Here is a 16,593-nt window from a genome sequence, read left to right on the forward strand (position 1 = left end):
CAGCACCTTCCAGGGACCTTGCCGGACACTTCTTGCTACACATATGATACTAATGATAAGTAGTGCTCATTCTTCGACAACGGATTCAGTGCGCGATAATGAAATATTCCAGTAAGAATAAATAAACCACCTTTCTATAATAATATATAAAAAAGTTGAGGACATGGAGAAAAAACCCGTGTTGTTGGAAGGATCCCTTAACGTTATTTCGGACAGTCGGTGACCTTCCATCAGGGAGAGTAAAGAGCTTGACAGCGAGGAAATGACAATACCGTATCCATGTTCAAATGAACACTTCACTTGACATCGTGAAGTGTCACCCAAGTATGCAAGTACTCTCTCCGTTGATGTTCACCGGCTGACCGAAATAACGTCACAGGAGCCTTCAATTTCTTTTCATTGGCAACAGGAATTTGCCTAACTTCGCATTCACAGCCAATTGCTCACACGTCTTCTTTCAACCTACGAAATATTTTCACTGCGACCTAACGCAGCCATTTTGAATGTAGTCACAATTCGACACAATGAAAGTCGAAATGCGTAGTGGAGTTTTCCTTCATCGTCCTTATACAACTCCATGTTAATAATAATTATTTTTCCTTTGAACCGGAAAAATGGGAACACCGTGCGATTGGCAAGTTAAAAAACAAAGAGTCGCAGAAAGAGGACGTTATTTGTTGGAAACATCACAGTGGAATGATTGCAAGTTCATCGTCGGGACAGAACCTCATCAAGAGGTGAAAAAAATACCATTGTTTATATCGCATAAATGTTTATTTAATCAAAGAGAATGTGTTTTTGAGTGTTAAATTTCATTCAATTCACAGTCTTTCCAATGCCATAAACTCTTCTTAGCAATTGCCAGCCCCGTTTTTGAAGCAATGTTTTTTGGTGGAATGGCTGAGAAAGATGTACCAATACCTATTCTCGATGTCCAGCCGGAGGCTTTCAGGGCACTTCTTGAGTTTGTATTAAAGTTATTTATTAAACTACGGAGGACTAAATTTCACTCACAATTTTTTGAAAGATGGTCAACCAATCAAAGATAAGTTTACCGTCACTTAGTGAACTTAACTAATGTGAACCCAAGCGTCACTCTTTAAAGAAATCAGTGTGGCACCTTAATGTGCATTACCATGTAAACAGTTGGGACTCCCTCACATTTTTAATTAGACTCATGTGCCTAATTTCTTTATTTAAAAAAAGGTAATTTGAAAAGGCAACCTTAACTGGTAATGCCCTTCAATGTATATGGTAATTCATAATAGCACGTTTCTTTTTATACATTGTTAATAAAATGGCATATATACTTGCCATTTGAACACAATGTACATGATGTTTGACTCGCCATTGCTAATATGCAACACCGCTTAAACATTTTTCTTATATTTGCAGGTACATATACACGGATGGGATTAACTTGCAATCATTTGATCAAGCATGTGAGCTTTGTTATGCTGCTAAGAAGTATATGTTGCCATATTTGGTCGAAGAATGTACGAAATTCCTGTGGAGGGATCTTCACCCCAAAAACGCCTGTCGTGCATATGAATTTGCTAAACTCTTTGAAGAGCCTGTGCTTATGGAAAAGTGCTTACAGGTATGATGGCATGGGATGACATTTTTTGCTGCAAAAATGTACGCTAATGAAACTTATGTTCTAAGTTTGTTTCAATATTTCAGAAATATTATCATTTCATTTCAGATAATGTGTACAGAAACTCAGGCAGTGGTATCAGATCCTAGCTTTGAGGAGGCCGAACATTCAACATTGATTGCTTTACTTGAACAAGAAAATCTCAGCCTTCCCTCAGAACTTCAATTATTTGAGGCAGTAACTCGATGGGCTGGGCGAGAATGTCAGCGACGAGCTCTAGTACCTTCAGGAGAAAATCTACGGACGGTACTTGGGCCTGAACCTTTAAGACTCTTGCGTCTATTGACTTTGACACCTACCCAATTGGCTAGTGGACCTGCTGTTTCTCCTCTCCTGACAAGAGATGAAGCATTTTCTATACTCCTAGAAGCTTCTGCTCCAGGTGGAGCAGCCCTGCCCGAAGGTTTATGTAGAAACCGTGTGTCACGTTGCCATGGTGACAGAAGAGGGAGTGGGGGTCATCGAATGTCCACCTATTATCCTTCGCGACTGTCAGCATTTGGGTCAGTTAGCCCTCCTCCCGAAACACCAGAGGTGAAAGGCTTGCCCGTTTTTTAATATACTTATATCAATTTATGTGATCTTAATTTCAAGCATATCATCTATCAATAATTTCTGTTTGGTGTTCAGTATTGTGATCACTTTGTATGAAGAAGTGATATTTTTTATACAAGTTGATTCAATGACCAGAGATTCTCTACACCTACTTTAGTATTGGTAGAAATGCTTGTTAAATGACTCATTGTAATTTGTGAGCATGATTTTATTATTAAAAAGTGAATAGTCTCCCTTTGATTCACAGAACATAATGTCATCATTGGTAAGACGTGTGTCCCCTTCTACTTGCTGGAGGAACATCATACCTGATAGACCATATTTCCATGCTAACAGCAGTATGGATGCAGCAGTAACATTCACAGTAAATCGAAACATATGTGTCCTGGGAGTTTTAGTAAGTAGGAAATTATTTAATGGAGTATTAACATGTACATTTATTAGATTTTTTTATTTATTGACAATGCAATGCTATCGATACTATTTCTTTGTAATGGTGGCAGTAGGGTTATGTTCTCACCTGCCAACTCGGAGGTTGTGGGTTCAATTCCCTCATGGCTTTGATGCTGTACGTAGGGGTTAGGTGGAAGAAGGGACTATATAGTCTCAATCTTGCCCCAGTATATTAAAGACATAAACTAAAATAACTAGGTTGTAAAGTTGTGACTTCTTAGGCAAAGTTTAGAAAAAAAGTATTTTCCAGTCAGTCCATCCAAAACCTACTTCAAATGGAATAATAATAATCCTCCCTATAATTTAACACCTTGGCTCAGGATCGCATTTTGTTCCTTTACTGAAAATGTGACAAAAGGAACAGCAATGCATGCTAAAAATAAAATAATGCAGAGAATAAAGGAACTCAAAAAGGGGGTATTTCACATTTTTGGACAAGTAAGCAAGGTTAAAAAAAAAGGAGAAATAACTCAAAGTAAATATTAAGTCCCCATAAATCAAATATTTTCTCAGAAGGAGATGCTCACTTTTTGCAAATAATATGATAAGAATATTTAAATAATGTTGTATGATACAGAATTATGTAGAGAACTTACTTGAAATTGATTTTCTAGTCCCCATGTTCCTGTACATGCATGTGAGAATGTGCTCTCCTCCCTGAATCCGCCGCAGGAAACCATCCCTCGGGTCACTTCTTCCATCTGCTCAAAACTCTCGTATGTCTCTCTTGTTGCTCATGTGATCTAATGCTCCAGAGTTGATGACTCTACTCCTAAATTTAGGCAAGATTTATTGCAATCTACACATAGTGCTTTATACAGTAGTCTTTTATCATTTTATTGTTTTTGCTTCTTCCCTTCAGCAGTTGTCATGTGATTTTGGGCAAAGTTTACCTCTCCACAGCTGTGACACCAAATATACATGAATTTGTCCTCATTGAGCAGGTTTTCACTTCTGTCATAGTCATGCTATTTACTGTCTTGGCTGAATTCCCTCCCTTTTGATTGTCCCATGTTCTCTAATTTGCTGACTTTTCTCAATTTCCATGTAGTTTTTTGTACTTAACGAGATGTTTACTCTTCTCCATTCAACTTTAATGTCTTCTCTTTTTATGTTATAACGATTTTACCTTCCATTTTTTTAGTTTTCTTATCTGTCTATGATTTAAATCAATTCCTCATAGAAACTCTATCAGATGATAAACAACAAGTCTGAAAAAACATGTCTGAAAATATTAACTACATTTCTTGATTTTCTTATTCAGCTCTTGAACTAGCTCATGTAATCATCTTTTTGTGTTTCCAATGCCTCCTTTGCTGTTAAACATTCTGCAATTATTTTGAGAATCAATTGTTCAAATCTGTTATTTATGTACCTTTCACAGTATGATTTGTTTTGGCGCATTTCCATGCTTTCTTGGTTGCAGTTTCTTGTTCTTCATTCTCAATGCCTCAGCCCTCAATAGCCTCGGAGCCACTGGACTGCAAACACAAAGCCTTCAATTTTATTCTCCAATTGTATGATAGCTGTTCAAAAGCGAAAGTTTTTGTCCCGCAATATACGTGCAAAATTTTACGTTTGTGTTTTGTTTTTAGTTTAATATATAACTTAAATGTAGGAAAAGTTTGATCGATCTAACTCTGGTATTACCTCTTTCCTATTCAGTAAATGGACCATATCATAGGGGTCTATATACTGACAATTCTTGATGGCTGTATCAATTAAAAAGCCATATTACAAAGCAAAAGGCTGGATGCTGTTCCATGATAATGCATGTCCAATCATCTTAAATGTTGTTGGTGATTATCTCATGAAAATCAATGTTAAATGGTGTCTAATCCTGTGTACAGTCTAAATCTAGCACCATGTGATTTTTTTTCTTTTCCCTAATGTGAAGAAACACTTAAGAGGAAAAGCATTTTTAATCGTCAAAAGCAGGTATATGTGAACTGAAAATGTTTCAATCTGCAGTAGCAATCACTGATGCAATCCTGGAGTCATATCAATGAAACTTCTGCTTATTATACATTGCATAACAAGATAATGATGCAGCAACATTTTGTGCCATGAAGTATGCAAAACCAATGCATGATCACCCATTATTGAGCAGTTCTTGTAGAAAAAATTATGTGTTCTTTATGTGGTAATTCATCATCTTCTCTGCTGATCGTAATCATGAAAACTGATGCTGACAGTCTATTTACTACCTGACATTACTTGATATTTCATATCTATTTATACTGTTATTTCCAATTGAGTTTGCCTCTTCAAATAATCACCGTCAACCAGTCAATGTTTTTCTTTCAACACTCTCCATAATCTCTCATTAAAGTACTGCTCCTGAGCCCATAGTCTGACACCAGGGTAATAATTTCTTTTCTTTATTCAGGAACAAGAAAATACTGGCCTTTTTGATTTATAGATGTCACTCAGTCTGAACTTTATTTCTTCATTTGAAATTGACAAAAAGATGTGATAGATGAATATAGCAACATTAACAAGGACAAAATTTTACTCTGTATACCATATAATGGAAGTTTCATGCATGAATACCAAACTTTTGGCTTCTCACTCCAAGGGGCTGGTTTCAAATCCTGGAGTTTTTTTTCAGGGGTATGCCAATCCCTTCTTGGGGACTGTGTAAAGAACTTCTCATGTGAGTACACTGCCTGTTGGATGGAATGCTAAATTTTGGACCTCTTTGCACCTATTGTCATGAGGAGGCTAATGCTGGTTTCTCTCAACCCTCCCTACATTCCTTGAACTTCCTACCCATACCAAGTTACTTACTTATCCCTGATTGTACGAATGATCTCTTGGTTGCCTCCCTTAATAATAACTAACTTATGTGTATTTGTGGGTACTTATTACATTAAGAATATAATTCTTTGCAGAATATTGTTTAAAAAGTGCTGTTTTAATAGGTAATTTCCATGCATGATTTAATGTGTCCATAATATAAAATATGTAATGAAGTCACTTAGTGCATCAAAATATATTTAGTTTCATATTACATATTTTATATTAACCCTAAATAATAAATTAGCCATTTGAAATTGAACTTTTGTTTTATTTTCGATGAATTCCAATGGTTTTAATCCAGTTAAGTTCCAGGATTAATATTTTAGACTCAAGTGATATTAACATCAAGGAGGATTTCACTGCTATATTTTTCCCTCGAGTTTGTTCTAATCCAAGGTAAATTTACTCTTTAAACAAATGGGGATGATTAACTGACCAATCAAAAGTGATGACTGTTATGAAAAAAAAATTAATTTTGGAAGAGGATTGTAGTGGATGCATTCACATACATGTAAATCTGTGTTTCTACGAAGGTAAATGACCCCTCAATTTTGGGTCTTTAGTACTGTGGTATGGATTTTCTATAGTGCATTTCTGGAAAAGCAGTCATTTACTCAAGGGGCCTCCGAAATGTAAACTGTGTCTGTTTAGAAAGAGAAGTTAGTTAAGTGCCAACGTATGTGTGCGATTTAATCATCTTTCCAAATGAAATGATCTTAGGGAGAAAAGCCCAGCTCTTTTATTGTGAAAATTTGCTCCATACAAGTAAAATTTAAAGTTTTTTTCTTTTAGGTCCCTACACAAGTAAGTGAGCGACATCATAGTGGGGACAGTGGCCCATCCACCTCCAGTGAACACCATGTCTCAGAATCTAGTTACAGAGCATCAGAATTTTCAAACAACCCATTGCTACTCACTGATGGGCCAGCTATGATATTTCCTTCTTCAGTGAGACTGAACCCATCTGCTCCAAAGAATGATGGACCAGGAGGTGGGTTATCAACAGCCAATGGAGGAAATCATGAGAGTATGGGAAATGAAAATAGTGTTCGAGGTAGAATGGGTGGGGTTTCAGGTGAATACACAGAGCTTGTATATGCACACTTAACTGATGGTGATGGCTGTCGCCTCACATACACTCACCTTTCAGCTCGTGTGCAGCCTGATTCAATGATGGAAATATCATTCAACCGGCCAGTGCCAATAGCTCGTGCCAGAACTTATAAAATTGTTGTTGTTTTCAATCGAACTGGTTGGTATCCTATGGGAGAATGTGCTAAACATGTCCAGTGTGACGATGTGTTATTCAATTTTTGTGTTGGAGAAAGTGGGTGCTGTTTGCGAGATGGGCTGATAAGGTCCATCATTTTCACCTTCTAACTGTCATTGTTTTTGCTCATCAAAGTTGAATCTCAGTCAGCTTCCTTGTGTGTGTTTGAGGTTGTTTTAGTGGTTTAATGATTCAAAATGAGTGTCATATATAAGCCAAATATATTCAATGAAAGTAAGTCCAATGCCAATGGAGAAAAATTATTCAATTTACGTCTCATTTTTATAAATGGGAAGTGTAAGAATATGTGTTGTTGGTTTGAAATGTCATTTAGCCATCCCAAATGTAAAAGTTTTATGAATAATTATTTATTGTAAATTTGTTGTATTTATGAGCTCAAAATCATATTAATTGCATAATAAATAATCTTGAAAGAGTAAGGGAATATTTATTTCTGCTTGAAGACACATCAGATATAGATGATGCAAGTAGAGGGAGAAAGAAGATATTATATACATAGTGACTAACCTGTTGCAAGATTCTTCATTTATACTGAAAGTCCACTGGATTACAGTTATTGTAGATTATCTGATTAACTTATTCTTCTATGTATGAAATGTTCCCAATTATTCTTTTGTATTTAGCTTACTGTTGTTTCCAAGATTTTTCCCTACCCCCAAAAACCATTGTCAGTGAGCATAATTCTTCGTTTTTTATTGTGCTCCAGAAGAAGTTTTGTTTCCCTATTCTCTACATTGCAGCCTCTCTCTCCATCGACTCTCTATTTGGTATTATCCTGTACTCTGTGGAATGAAGGCACCATCTCCTCTTCCCACTTATCTGTACCTCAGGTGAACCTCATGCTCCTATTCCCCACTGCTTGAGAGATAAGTGCACCCTGTCCCTGCCTGGGAGCATGTTACACTCATCCTTTTATGTGGTGATGTAAATGTTAGCCTCATGTCTATATTTAATTTCTACCATCAGAATATGAGGAGCATTCAGAGCAAACTATCGGTACTTGCTGCACACACAACTGAGCTCCATTCTGCCCAATTGATTGTGGTAATGTGTACTGATATCTTCTATAGCCCTCACATTTAGCTCTCATACCCTTTTTTGGCATGGGAACTAACACTGATCTGATAACATCTTCTGGCCTAATTCCTCCCTCATAAAATTTCCATTAAATTAGTCCATAAAAACTCTTCCTTTCACAGTTTCCCAAACCCTTAAGTAGTTCTGTGTGGATGTTACCAATTCTCGACTTTATTTCATTTCAATGTCCTTTTTATCTCACAATCAAGTTGCCTGGTCATAAGATATCCCCCTAAAATTGCTGGCATCTTTACTAAAAGATCCTCTATGTTTTCTTTCTTTCTTGAATTTTTCTTTGTTCAATTAATAATTTACCCATCATATCATGAATAGTATACATGAAGTATCCCTTCTTACTTTCTAGGTCTTTCACTTCTTTACAGTACACACATTTCTCCCTGCCTTGGTAAACTCTCTATATACTCACATTGCTTTTTCACCATGATTCTTTTGTAGAAACAACCACAATTATTTCCTCTTAATTGATCACATACACCGTCAACTTCTTCCTCCCTATGATGGCGTGGAGACCTAAACAATGAACAAGTTTACTGTCAGCTTTCTGTTCTACTGATAATATTCCATCACTTGCCTGTCCTATACATACTGCCAAACCACTCTGACTCTTTACCTTCTACTGTCTATTTCTCTATAAATATCTCTCCAATAATCCTTACTATCCTTCCATCTCACCTTGCACAGTCCTCAAATGCTTTTGATTTTTCCATCTTCTGTTTTATATTTTATGATTTTCCTACCCTCAATGTTGTCCTAACATTCCAAGTATGAACTTATTCTAGCTTGATTAGTCATCATCTTGGCTGCTGCTGTTGATTCCCCTTTGCAGGGATTTCTTGTAATGGTGACTGTGGAAGCCTTGCCTTGCCTGCTGCTGGGCATGACATAAGGCTCAATGGGCCTGGTCTTGTAGTTGCCAGAACTCATATTCATAATTATCTCCATCATAAGTTCGTGGGATAAATAATTGAGATGATTTCCTTTACTTCCTCAGTAGTGCGTTTAACATGACACTGTCATTCAAGTGGCAATCCTACTGGGGTCAGATACCTTTTCAGTCACTTCACTGAGGAACAGATGTCTTGCATAGACTACCTTAACCTTGGGCCCTAACTGTCGTGGGCAACTCTATCAGGAGCAATTATCTCATTGCTCACACCTGCACAGCTCTAGAGGTTATCAGAATTCACAAGCCTTTCTCCCTCATCAAGGTTGTGGCCAGTAAGGAGGAGCCTGATATATAGAAAGCATTGATTCTTTCTGCTAAATATTTTATTGGTACATTTACATGAAAAAAACAAAATGGGATTCTGAAAACAAAAACTATCGACATATTCATACGGTATATATACAAATGAATATATGTATACATATACACGTGTGTTATATATGTGTGTGTATGTATACATCCAAAACAAAAATAAGAAACTAAGCTGTAAATTAAAAACATAGTATTTATTGACACCTAAACTTTCAAAAAGGGCAGATGTTAGGGGTCCCCAGGTAACTAACTACATGCAAATAGCCACAATTTTAAATCTTATTGGATTTAACGGAATAATTTTAAATAAATTACAAAATTCAGAAAGAATATGTGGCATTTATGCTTTATGTATCACCAACCTGAAATGTTCAAAGCCTGAGCTCTCAACCAAATTCTCCTGAGTCCACCTGCTGTTAAAAATTTGCTACCTGAGGGCCTTCAGTCAATGCATCTGTATGCATGTACATACGTATTTGTTCGAAGGTGTACTAAATGCATTCGATCCAATGCAGTACCTCATTGCACCCTGATTAATGTAGTGTTTCTAATGAAATAAATGTATGTAATAAGAAACACATGATGAGTATAATTCTGATATCACAATTCCTTGTCAGTATTAAAAAATACTGAACAATGAAATCATTCTTTAAAACCTCAGATTTATGGACAGAAATCAAGAAATGTGCCTCCTAGCTTAAAATGTGCATTGTTTTGAAATAAATCATTTTTAAATTTTCAATTAAGGCTTGTCTGCAAAGATAGCCTTTATATCTCTGAACTCTGACAAGAAATTGGCCAAGCCAATAGCATCCACAAAGGGACATGAATTATTTATGATGGCTCTTTTACTTGAATAATGAATCAGATTTTATTTGCAGTGAACACAGGTATTCCTGCATATTTTACCTCTAATCTTTGATACATATGTGCTAAACAGTAGCAAATAGTGTGCACTCTGTCTTAATACCAGTATGTAATTGTCATAACACCTGAAGAATCCATTGGTGTTTCCATGATACTTGATTGACGAGCAAGTCTCCCCCTTAAAGATCGACGTCTGTTCGGTGGCATGGAACCCAAGGGTGTACGCTCAGTTGGTCCATCTGTCACTGAGGGCATTGAATTACCTTCCGAATTCGAGAATTCACTTTCTTGCTGTCCATGTGGCACAGACCTTTCAGATTCACGCCTTGTGCTAGAGATGGCTTGGCTAGCTGCAGAGAATTCTTCAAATTCTGTACCCTCATTAGCATTTAAGTCTTCATATGAACTAGCTGGGGAGGTAGGCCTTTGGATTGAAAATTGAATAATTTCAATTTATTACAGGATTACTTTTCCTAATTTGCCAAAATGAGAAAAACTTGGACATTTCAAAATATAATGCATTGAGTTTAATTCTTTAGATGAGTTTTACAAGATTCTTTATCAAGTTTTATATACATAACATACATATATCCAGTGGCTTGAGACCACAAAAAGTCTTAAATATATTATGTAAATTAAAGAGGCCTTGAAGTACACTCTTGAAGACAGAAATTGTATTTAACTTTTAAATGAAATCCTTTGTTATATGCTAATATGCAGTAAAGATGTGATTATGGTTTTTAAAAATGTTTATGATGGGCATCAGAATTGAATGTACTAGTAAAAGACACAATTTGAAACTGTATTTATTCACATTTCTTCAAAAGTTAGTAAAGCTCAGTCACTAATGAGACATAGCAGTTTAAAGCATCTTTTAAAATTGTTGGAAAGTTTGGGCAAGTTCCTCAACTAAAACTACCTCACAGATAAAATTAATTCTAGCGTTAACTGCAATGCAAATATGGGATTTTACTGACTACATTAGTAAAACTTTTAACTATAGGGTTTTACAGAAGAACATTTTCAAATTTAACAATACTTTTGAAGCATTAAAGCATAACATTTTTGAACAGAAAATCTGATTTTGGGATTTCTACATATTCTGTAAACAAGCCCTTAATTTCACAGCTACTACCAAAATTTGCTGCTAATATAAAATCTGTTCCAACACATTTAAAAGCATCAGAGTGATTTCAGGGCATTGGAGACCCAATCCAACAGAATTGCAGTAAATTTTAATCTGGTTTTAGCATACAATGAAATTTAACTTTGAAATATGTGCTCTAAAAGTAAAAAGATTTTTCCAATCTATGAATTAGAATTGTTTACAGCAGCATGCGTTGAATAGTTTAGATCATTCAGAAAACTAAGGCTGCTCTTCACTATGATCCTGATACATATGCCCTTTCTGGCTGGATGAGCATATTCTATAAGGGTCACTTGCCTTATTAGAAAAGTGAGAACATACAATGAACATTTTATTAATATTTTCCTAAATTGATACATTAGTGTACATTTTAATAGAATTTATCCATTTTGGAATATATTTTCCAGCTGGAAAGGTCATCAAACAAGCACTGAATATTTCATACATACACCAATATTTAACTGGGAAAAATGTACTCACAGGCCCATTTTACCCAATGATGATTTTACCCAACCTCTGCTGGGTAATATACTCACACCTCCTATATACAAGTTAGTGACTTTTTCACAAAATGCATAGTTAAGTGCTCACCACATATTTATTAAATAAAGGAATCCAACACCATCAATCTATAATTTTATTTCTGAACTGTTAAACTCAAGTACCTACTTATTGTCATTGAATACAGTGAACAACATATTTGTCTACTTCAAGCAGTTTACCATAACAAAGCACAGGAATTGGCTTGACTGCTAGCAGTTCCAAAAGAAAACGAGCCAGTTAAATACATGTACCAATAGAGTAAGATAGGGATTATGCAATAATATCAAGCATTTATACATATAACATCATTTTGAAGCATAAAATACATGCACAAATATGGATTTACCAAAATTACTTCATTTTACCTGATGGGAATACACCTGATGCATTCCTTCCAGTTCCAGTCTTTTCCAAATTCCTCTCCTTCTTCAACTGTCTGAGGAAGCCTATGATGAAGTGTTTCCGGCAGGCGGAGGCCTGATAAACCTCCAACCACTGACACAACACCCAAAATCACCAATGGCAAAACCAACATTTCTGATCCCTAAAATTAAATCACCATTGTTGTTTATGCCAAAGACAAACAAAGTATCACTTATGGAGAAAAATATAGTTTTTGACAAAAGCTGAAGTGAAAAATATTTGACCACTAAATTTAATATGATTAATGAAATTTTTTCAACTTTTACAATTTTATAATTATGTACATAACACAGAATAAATATAAGAAAGTTAGTTTTAAGTTAGTAATTTTGCATCAATTTTATTTATTATTTAAGTTAGCTTATATAACTGCCATCAGTGCAAGATTGAGCATTACAAAATGCCTTTTACTCCCAGAAGAAACAGTGGGCAAAGGTAAAAATTGTGCGGAATAAACTTCTTTAAATATGAAATGGCTGGGTCCAACCATCCAAAAACTTCGTTTTTGTTTAAAGTTGTGTCAAAATCACTAACTTCTTTTTAACATTTAACAATCAGTAGTATACAAGTACATATACACACTATACTGACCAGGTATACAATGAAAGGGATAATAACAAGGCCAAGACCCGCAATATAGGCACTGGCGCCAATCCCTATTCCTCTCAGTTGAGTTGGGTACAGCTCTCCAGCAAAAGGGTAAATGATGAGGAATGATGCTGATATAGCAGATTTTGCCAGTAGAAATAACAAGAGTGTTGCGGTTACTGCATCTATGAGAAAGAGATAATATTTTAATGAAGGCATTTCATTAATATTCTACAGAATTAGGGCAGGAGAGATAACAGCAGCAAGTAATAATCAACAGTACTCTATTTGCCGACCCCCTGCTCATTTTGGAATACTTAATAGAATCCACATTATGCCAGGAGTGAAAGTCACTAGACACAATGGTAGGCACCTACCTACTACAGATGCTGAGAGGAAGACAGAAAACAGTATTGTGTGGGCTGCATCCAGGGTAGTAAGGACTGAGAATGTCTTTTCAACAAATGAAAGTGATTTTCTTCCATGAGTGCAAGTCTTTTAAAAATCTTTCCCATTTTCAATGTACCATTAATAAGAAATTATAGAACCTAGGGGAATCAACATTCCCTAATTAGATAATAGAGCAATAAAAACAAGGCCAACAAAAGAGTTCGTCGCATTCATTGCATGCTCATTGAAAATAATGCTGACCTACATGACTTTCAAATAACTCTGCATTGGACATTCCATGCCAATCTGGAGCACATGCAGATGGGTGGATAGATAGTAAGTTTCACAGCTGATGAATCAACTGATTGGTTTATGCAGATGGCCATTGTCATAAAGAAATTTCATGAGTGTTAAATGAAGAACACAAGGTATTTTCCAGTGTTCTTGAAGTTCCACAAGAACAGTGGAAAAATACTTCTTTATTCTTGTGTTCTTCATTTAACACTCATGAACTTTCACACAGTTGAGCCAGTAACCATTGAATACAATTTCATGAGAATATGCTTGGATGATATGAAATTGAATACTAAAGTGAAGTGAGAATACCACATCTTGCTAAAAGTTGTTGATGTATTGGTAAAACTTGTGGGGGAAAAGTGATATATGTATATATATATATATATATATATATATATATATATATATATATATATGTGTGTGTATATATATATGTATATATATATATATATATATATATATATATATATATATATATATATATATATATATACATATATATATATATGTATATATATATATATAAATGAGTATGTAATTCCCCATGAACTTTATTTAAGGTACAATGCATTTCACCGACTAGCGGCATCATCAAGAAAAAAACCCTGACCTGACTTTGCCATCCCAAAAAACCTCAATCCCCCACCTTCAACTTTCCCCACCTCTCCTCTGTCCGAAGGGTATGTATTCAACAGCTGTACGTATAACTTGTACCTGATGATACTGCCAGTTGGTGAAATGCATTATACCTAAAAATAAAGTCAGTGGAAAATTACAAACTGACATTTACAAGGTTTTTATTCCGAGGGAGTGAGAACAAATAATGGTCTACAATCACAAGTAGCATTTAGACAGCTTGCCAAAGAATGAAATTTTCATCTGATCACCAGCAGCCCTAACTCAACACAAAGCTATGGAGAAAGGGTGGAAAATGAATGGATAATTAAAAAATTTTTAACCAAAGAGATAAACCCTAATCTGGCCAATAAACTTTTAAGCCTACCTCACTGGAAACCTACAGAGTTGATAATAGCAGGTAAAATATGAACCAAGAACCCAAGAGTAAAACATCAACAAAAGCTCCATATTCTGAAGTACAAGGTCTGTCCCAAAAGAAGTAGGACTAAGTAAATTAAAAAAAATTTATTGCCAGAATGGATACATTCACTCAAAAGTGTTTGAAATCACCCCCTTTTGTGTCCACACAATGCTGCCAGTGGGTTTTCCATGCCTCGTATGCCTTCTAGAAGGCGACACCCAGAATACTGCTAAGTTCTCTCTCGCATCATGGCCTGTTTCAATGTTTACACTGAGCCATGGTGATGTCTTTTCAGCACGGATTTGAGGTGGGGGAAAAGGAAGTCTGGTAAAGTATTGCCTAAAAAATTTGGATCCTCACTCACATGGTCAAGAAGCTCTTGCATACGAGTTTCCTTTTGTTCATCTGAGAGCACTCGCGGCACCAACTTTGCACTCACCTTTCTCATGCCCATGTTTTCCGTCACAATTTGATGTACATCAATTCTAGGGATGCCAAGTTCATCAGAAACCATGCAAACACTTAATCTGCGATCCGTGTCCAACAAAACCTTTACTCTTGCAAGATTTTTGTCACTTTTTGAGGTTGAAGAGCGTTCTAAACGTTCGGCATCTTCAACATCTTCTCCAACCTCACAAAAAAACTTGTGCCACTCAAAAACACCCAACCTACCCATGGCATTATAAGCAGCCTTGAGCATGTCATGAATCTCATTCCTGGTTTTGCCCAGTTTCATGCAACATTTGATGGTGTAGCGTATTACCAATAACCGGTTCATGACAGAGCATAACGATGCCACCTTAGAGTGTTTTTGCAAATGAACGATCCACTCTTTGCAAAGGCTGGGAGCCAACTGCCACTGGCCTCCAGCCTTTCCTGAGACTCCCTTCCCTCAAACCCAGCCAGAAAAACCGCTGCCCAAACAGTAACTGAGAAAGGGTAAGTCGGTCAGTTGCCCGTGACACTACTTTAGAGGGAACGTAGACAAATTCTGCTAATTGTGGCAAACAATTTCATTGGTGTTCAAATTCAAAGAAAAAATTATAATTCAAAAGCTAAATTATTTACCATATAATTGTATTCATTTTACTATTCAACAAGTAAATATAACCTACAGCTTCAAAAATACCAACTCTACAATTATATAATCTACAAAATTTGACTGAGAAGGTTTCACATTTAACCACAAGGGAACAAATTGCTAACAACTGTAATCTTCAGTATGATACAGGATGGGGAAACTCTGTAAAAACATTTTTTAGGGAATTATTACGGAGTCTCACCTTCTGGAAGAAGAACTGTTACAATACTGCTGACTCCACTCAAGACCATACAAACACAAAGAGGCCATCTCCTACCCCAACGATCCATGACAAACCAACATGCTAAATAACTTGGCACTTCGACCAATGAGGATAGCAAGAAGCTTACATATTGATCACTACCAAGAGATGGACCATAGTAACTCAATCCCACGTACACCATCTCATTGGCAAACCTATGTGAATTAAAAAATATAAATAAAAAATTAATTGACATAATAATATTTGATACATATATTCATACGCATAAACAATAATATTTCATAATACATTTTTGATTGAACATAAAAGATTAAATAATGCCTCCCAGGTCTAGTTAATAAATAGATAGAATGTATGCATAATTTTAATGGAAATTAACATTCCTAAAAAGTACTTGTGGAATGATTTGGTGAAGAATAAACTGCCTGAAGAGTATATTATGAGTAATTACTTTCATAATAGTGAATAATTTATGAACATATGGCTGCTTAAATTTTCTCTTTTGTTTTGACTTTATCTGGATGCATGTAGTATGTAATTTAGCAATGATCTATCTGTTTTATGATAACATTGAGAATATTCAGAAGAGTCTTGAATCAAAAATGGACCTCTCATATGCTGTATGAATAAACAAACCACCACATAGGCCATGAGTCCATGGTGGATATTTTGGTCATCACAGGCACTCAGAATATTATATTGCCATTATTTTTAATTGATTATAGAGCTTGTGGAAGAAAGGATTAAAACTTGTGGACAGGTGACTACTTTTTAATCCAAACTTTCTTTGAAATTAATCCTTGGTGAATAACAGAGGACAATGTACATAACCTAGTTCACTTAACCAATTAACAATTGCCCTAACGAGGAATGTGCATTAT

The 16,593-nt window shown here is 35.6% G+C and overlaps 2 protein-coding genes across 3 annotated transcripts in view; one reads left to right on the forward strand and one right to left on the reverse strand.

Annotated features, from left to right (window-relative positions):
- Nucleotides 1-323: 323 nt before the first annotated feature.
- On the forward strand, nt 324-7,165 carry LOC139694842 (uncharacterized). 2 transcript variants are annotated; one of them, XM_071593367.1, is made up of 6 exons: nt 324-737; nt 828-964; nt 1,396-1,600; nt 1,706-2,191; nt 2,442-2,609; nt 6,260-7,165. In XM_071593367.1, the coding sequence occupies exons 1-6, from the start codon at nt 615-617 to the stop codon at nt 6,845-6,847; spliced, it is 1,707 nt and encodes a 568-aa protein (XP_071449468.1). In that variant the 5' UTR covers nt 324-614; the 3' UTR covers nt 6,848-7,165. The 2 variants fall into 2 exon arrangements, with proteins under 2 accessions (XP_071449468.1, XP_071449476.1); XM_071593375.1 differs by having other exon boundaries at nt 2,460-2,609.
- A 1,952-nt stretch (nt 7,166-9,117) lies between these two features.
- CarT (Carcinine transporter) overlaps nt 9,118-16,593 on the reverse strand; it is a 48,964-nt gene continuing 41,488 nt past the window's right edge. The window contains exons 9-12 of the mRNA XM_071593384.1: nt 15,692-15,906; nt 12,686-12,867; nt 12,037-12,215; nt 9,118-10,405 (exon numbers count right to left, since the gene is read on the reverse strand). Of these exons, the coding sequence (XP_071449485.1) occupies nt 10,078-10,405; nt 12,037-12,215; nt 12,686-12,867; nt 15,692-15,906 (904 nt within the window). The 3' untranslated portion in view covers nt 9,118-10,077. The remainder of the gene's footprint in view (nt 10,406-12,036; nt 12,216-12,685; nt 12,868-15,691; nt 15,907-16,593) is intronic.

Source organism: Hetaerina americana, unplaced genomic scaffold (genome assembly GCF_022747635.1).
Source record: "Hetaerina americana unplaced genomic scaffold, ioHetAmer1.1.p SCAF_1, whole genome shotgun sequence".
NCBI classification, from domain to species: Eukaryota; Metazoa; Arthropoda; class Insecta; order Odonata; family Calopterygidae; genus Hetaerina; species Hetaerina americana.